The sequence below is a fragment of the Cajanus cajan genome, chromosome 6 (assembly GCF_000230855.2).
Source record: "Cajanus cajan strain Asha chromosome 6, NIPB_CcT2T_4, whole genome shotgun sequence".
In the NCBI taxonomy this organism is placed as follows: Eukaryota; Viridiplantae; Streptophyta; class Magnoliopsida; order Fabales; family Fabaceae; genus Cajanus; species Cajanus cajan.
Window position 1 is genome coordinate 44,118,336 of NC_138522.1, and position 6,228 is coordinate 44,124,563.

Sequence of the window (6,228 nt, forward strand, 5' to 3'; positions counted from 1 at the left end):
TATTTATTAAACTGTTTATTTTAGTTATTTTACATTTATATTTGAATCATTGATTCCTTTGAAATAATGATTATTTTTAATTTTGTAACATAATTTTGCAATAATTATTGACTAATTCAAAATATAAAATTTGTAGCATTAAATTTACATATATGAAAATTATGAAATATAGCTGAAGTTTGAATCCAAGAGTTATAAACAAAGTAAACATCATGTAAAATAATAATCACTAAATAACTAGAAAATAATATAAAATATTTTTAAAAATTTTTGTTTTGCATCATATTTATAATATATTTGCTTTGAATTCCAATTGTGTTAGAGTGAATCTTATGAAACACGTTATAAGTTTTGAATCAATTAAAAAATATTCAAAAGGATTAAATTGATTTATGTTTAAAGATTAAATGACTAAAATAAATATTTTAAAAGATAAAATACTAAAATAAATTAAAAAAAAAAGATAAAAAAACTAAGTTTATAATTTAATGTTTTATATACACTTTTTTATTTATCTTTTTGTATAAAATTATTATAAATTTTTATTATAGAAATTATACTTGTATTCACAAAAAATTGCATGTATTGAACACGATTGAACTAAGTTCTTTCTTCTCCGACATTTCCTCAACACCGATTGGTAAGAGTACATAGAAAAGGACTTTGATGCTCAAATAAAAAGTGATTTCAGAAGTCAATAATAAATTATGTTAAGTATTGTAACTGTACCTGTATCCATTTTATATAAGAAAAAACAAGTATGATTTTTGTTTAGATAATCCCTGTAACGAATAAAATAAGATAACAGGGGAATAAAACAAATATTTGCTAAAGAAATAAGACCATTTTGGTCGAGACGTAAAAATACAGGGATGTGAACGAGTTATTTGCAACTCTTCTTATCTTCATAATCGTGCTTGGATTCATATGATTTTAATCTTGAGGTTTTCTAAGGTAAAATAATTTTTCTGTTTTAAAATAAAATGAATTGGTCCTTTCATTAATTTTCATTTATCAACAACTCTAATTATTCTCTCCTATCCCTTTTATAAAACCAAATTATCTAATTTACTATGATGTAGAAACTCGTCTAGTTTAGTTTAAGTTTATAATAAATTTATATTTTCAAAAAGTATCGCTAATATTAATGAGATCCTTAATTACTTTATCAACTAGTTAGTGAGTTAGAGTAAATGACATTAATGAGTTAGAGTAAATGACTTTAATTAATAATATTTAATTTAAAATATAATTAATGCAAGAAACATTTAAGATTAGTTCTTAGAAGAAAGACCTAATAATAATTTTCGGAGATGTTATAAAAAGTAAGAAAGAAGTATTTTTTATTAATATTTAAAAAAATGGATATAAATAAGGTTAGAGTTTGAAGACAAGGTTATTTTTTTATTTGGTATTAAAACGCTATCGGACCTAAGTATTTTAAAAATATTAAGAGAACAAAATTGTATATATTTCAAATTCAAATCGAGATAAAATCAATGGTTCAAATAATACATATTTGAATTACTTATATAGTTAGGTATTAAAATTTTTTATCTTCTGAAGTTAACATTTTTATTAAATTATTTTTTTAGAAAAGTAGTTTCATATAATCCTTTATATAAGGTGCTAATAAGTACTACTTTTCTACCTAGCTAATTGATTATATTTTGAAATTTATAAACGACATATAAAAAATATTTGTTTTGTTTTCCTAATTATAAAGAAAAATAAACTCAGTTAAGAGCATTCATTGCTACTCCCTATTGAATTTTTTTTATAAGAATCCTATTCATGATTGAAAAAATTGAGTAATTTAATTGATAACATTAAAATAAACAACTTTTGATAAAAAAAATAATAATAATAACACGTGACATTTAATAAAAGTTGGATCCAGAATTCACTATGACTATTTATTTAATCAAGAGAAATAAATTTAATTAAAAATAATCATTGTAAACAATTTTAATACAAAACACATTTTAGTTTAGGTTTTATAATAAAAAAAACAACAGCACTTTTGACTTTTTTTTAATGCAGAAAAAACAGTTTTGACTTAAATCTTATTAAAAGAAATCAAATATATTACTCTCTTTTTTTTTATAATTTCTTTCATGTGAAATTTATTAATGAAAGACCTACTAATTTCTCATAGAAATAGATGGATTTGTGGATCAATTAACTATACGAATCATGTTGAGAAAACTATTCCTTGAATTAAATATAGTTTTACTAGATGTAACCACCACTTAAACGGAAGTCAAAGAATAGCATTCATTGAATTAACTTGTTAATAATTTTGGTTGATATTAAGGAATTAATTATTGACATGAGGAGTAATATAAAATTGTTGAGTTATTAAATAATTGTGCTAAAAATAGAGAAATAATTTAATGAATGAGGCGGATGATTAATGATTAGTGAGAATGTTAGAAAAAGCGGCAAGTAGGAGGTGGCAGTTAACGTGGTGAAATGTGAAGTAAATGTTTGATTTAGGCTTGATTTGTTTAATTATTACTGGAAGATTAGGAGTAGTAATTGGCGTGAGTAGTAAATCACGAGGACATATATAAATATGCAGACGAAGAAAGGCTTTCCTTTTTGTACAAATAACACATATAGAGACAGGCAGAGAGAGAAAAATAGCGTCAGATCTCTCTCAAGGCGTTTAATTGCAGAGATCTTTTGCGTTTCTCAATATAAATGAAAGAACCCTGCATCTCATTTTTATCCGATTCAATCGCTTTAGCTTTATTATTCCCTCTAGCCCTCTCCCTGTGATCGATCAAAACAAACAAAACTTGTTTTTCCGTTATCCTCTTCCAACAAACAAAGCATAATAAGATAGGCTGTATTCCTCTCTCACTCTTGTTGTAAACATGGGCACTGGTTGGAGAAGAGCTTTCTGCACCCGCGACCCTGCCTCTACCATATCAGATAAGCAGCCCGGAAGCCCAAGCCCAAGCCCCAGCCCAAGAAGCTGCGCCCGATTGGGCTTTCTCTCCGGAGGTAGCAACCCCTCCACTCCACGCTTGCGTTGCACGACCACCGTGGAAACTGCTTCTCAAACAGTAAACGAAAGCCCCAGAGTTCAAAGCAAAACCACCCCTAGAGCAGCCAAGTCCCCCAAAACACACTCGGTTTCAAATCCAACTTCTCCGCGCTCCCCTCTCAAGCTCTCCCTCTTCAAGAACAGCTTCAAATTCAGGGTAAGTTTCCGATGTGTAGATTATTATCAAATATCAATTATTAATTAATTATGTTTTGGTTGAGCAGAGTAGCTGTGGAATTTGCTTGAGCAGCGTGAAGACGGGACAGGGTACGGCGATTTACACTGCGGAATGCGGTCACGCGTTTCATTTCCCGTGTATCGCAGCGCATGTACGCAAACACGGTAGCCTCGTGTGTCCCGTGTGCAACGCCACGTGGAAAGACGTGCCTCTACTCGCGCCTCACAAGAACCTCGCGCCACAATCCGCCACGCAAAACGACGTCGCTCAGAGAACCCTCAATGCAAGCGACAAAAAGCCATCAGAAAACTCCTCCACCAACACCCACGTGGAGCCACCCAAGCACTCCGATTCGCTCAGGTCCTACCACGACGACGAGCCTCTCCTCTCTCCCGCCTCCGCCGCCCGGATTATTCCCATTCCCGAAGCCGACGAGAATGCCGAAGACGACGACGACGACGACGAAGACGCCGGCGAGTTTCAAGGCTTCTTCGTCCATCCCAAGAACTCATCCTCATCAAAGTCCTACTCCGATTCCTTCCAAAGCAGCGACGGTGACTCCAGAACGGTCCAGGTGAAACTCATGCCAGAGTGCGCAATCATATCAGCCTCCCGAACTCACGAGACCTACGCTCTGGTCTTAAAAGTGAAGGCTCCACCGCCGCCGCCTCCAAATAGAAACAGCGGGGCTCCGTCGCAGCGCGCGCCGATAGATCTGGTGACCGTTCTGGACGTGGGAGGAAGCATGAGCGGCGCGAAGCTCCATATGCTAAAGCGCGCGATGCGTTTGGTTATCTCATCGCTTGGCCCCGCTGACAGGCTCTCCATAGTGGCTTTCTCCGCCAGCTCGAAACGCCTCTTACCGTTGCGAAGAATGACGGCTCAAGGGCAGCGCGTGGCTCGGCGCATCGTCGACCGGCTCGTCATCGGTCAAGGCTCCAGCGTAGGGGACGCGCTGAGGAAAGCCACCAGAGTGTTGGAGGATCGTAGAGAGAGAAACCCGGTGGCCAGCGTTATGCTGTTATCCGACGGCCAGGAAGAGAGGGTTCAAAATCAGAGAGGTAATAATAATAATAATCAACGGAAGGCGTGGAGCCACGTGTCCTCAACCCGGTTCGCGCATATCGAGATTCCGGTTCACGCGTTTGGGTTGGGGGCGAAAAGCGGTTACAGTGAGGAAGCGGGGGGGGATGAGGATGCATTTGCCAAGTGTGTAGGTGGGGTTTTGAGCGTGGTGGTGCAGGATTTGAGGATTCAGGTGGGGTTGGAGTCTGAGACGGTGGAGATGAGCGCGATTTACTCGTGCAGTGGAAGGCCCACGCTGATGAGTTCAGGCGCCGTGCGTCTTGGCGATTTGTACGCGGAGGAAGAGAGGGAGCTCCTAGTGGAGTTGAGAGTGAGAGTTCCGGCGTCGGGAAGTGGGAGTGGAAGCCATCACGTGATGACGGTACGGTGCCTGTATAAGGACCCTGCCAGTCAGGAGATTGTATACGGTAGGGAACAGGGACTTGTGGTGCCGCCGCCGCAGAGCGTGCGTTGTTCCGGTACTAGAATTCAGAGGCTCAGGAATCTGTTCATAACAAGCCGAGCCATCGCCGAGTCTAGGAGGCTCGTGGATCATAACGCTGACTTCAGCAGCGCTCATCATTTGCTTGCCTCGGCGCGTGCGCTTCTCATGCAGAATAGTTCTGCTTCGGCTGAGGAATACATTCGCGGCCTGGAGGCTGAGCTGGCAGAGCTTCATTGGCGGAGACAGCATGAGCAGCGGAGAAGAGAGGTGACGCTGGTGGATGAGAATGGCGAGCCGCTTACGCCGACGTCGGCTTGGAGAGCCGCCGAGAAGCTGGCTAAGATGGCAATGATGAAGAAGTCTTTGAATAGAGTCAGCGACTTGCACGGCTTCGAAAACGCTAGGTTTTAATTATTATTATAAAATGTAGAGATGTAATAGTGAGAGAGAGAAGAAAACAAATGGGGATGGGGCATGATAGAGGAAGGGAATGGGGACAAGGTGGTAGCAGACGGCGCGGCCCTTTCTGCATTGGAAGATGACTACAGAGAAAGGAGTTATAGAATGGGGTATGCCCCACCCTAATTTCGTTGGTCCCTTCCTCGATCATGTCTTTTTGTCTTGTGCCTTTTACATACGCTCTTGTTTTTCAATTTTAATCATTTGCTTTTCAAGATCAGAGCCCAGAACACTCCACTTGGACTGCTCCATCTTCATCATATCAAACCCTACAAACTTGTACATGCCATTCTAGTAGTAATTTATAAAGCCTCTCTTTTTCTCTTTATGCTTCGCTTTTCCCAAGTCGATATTCTCGTTTTAATCTACTGCCTTTGTGCGGCTAATAATTATGTACCGGACCACGAACGGGGCTAAAATGATCTTTTGAATGAAAAACATGGCACAAGACAGAACTTAATCATGAACAAATGATTACATTCCATCGCAACATGACATGCTTTTTCAGTTTTTCATCTTTTATCCGACTACCTTACCTCGCCAATTCAGAAATAACATTTCAAGGGGCCCAAAGTTAGATGCAATCAATCATAAGCCTAATACTGTGCTTCGTGAAAAATTAAAAATACTGTGCCTTTCAAGATGGTGAAAGGAGGGGGGAAATAGCTCCTCATTCGTGGGAAATGAGATTTCCCAAGCAAACACTATCATATCCTAGTTACAAGAGGCAAACCTAATCCTCGTACGTGAGACGGAAAATTTATGCATGTTTTGGCTACGTATCTTGCTCTTATACTTGACAATATATTTATCAAAAAAGTGATGTTTGAACACTTAATAGGAAGAGGAAGAAGAAATGATAAGTATTAATTAAGTGTTTAAAAAGGCAGAGTATCCAAAGATCAATACTCTTGTACAATTGGGTAGTGAATTTGTTTTTGCTTTGGGTAAGTAGTACGTACCATGAGGATGTGGAAACAGAACTGAAAAACACCATCTTACAGACTCAAATTGGTAGTGAATTTT

At 37.9% G+C, this 6,228-nt stretch overlaps 1 protein-coding gene across 1 annotated transcript; it reads left to right on the forward strand.

The window, feature by feature from the left end:
* The first annotated feature begins 2,580 nt into the window (after positions 1-2,580).
* On the forward strand, positions 2,581-5,530 carry LOC109808463 (Zinc finger (C3HC4-type RING finger) family protein). The gene is made up of 2 exons (XM_083077156.1): positions 2,581-3,212; positions 3,280-5,530. The coding sequence occupies exons 1-2, from the start codon at positions 2,883-2,885 to the stop codon at positions 5,152-5,154; spliced, it is 2,205 nt and encodes a 734-aa protein (XP_082933282.1). The 5' UTR covers positions 2,581-2,882; the 3' UTR covers positions 5,155-5,530.
* The last annotated feature ends 698 nt before the right edge of the window (positions 5,531-6,228 follow it).

Coding starts and splice junctions, on each gene's coding strand:
- LOC109808463 (XM_083077156.1), top strand. CDS start 2,883: ATGGGCACTGGTTGGAGAAGAGCTTTCTGCACCCGCGACCCTGCCTCT. Junction 3,213..3,279: donor AGAACAGCTTCAAATTCAGG/GTAAGTTTCCGA, acceptor TTGGTTGAGCAG/AGTAGCTGTGGAATTTGCTT.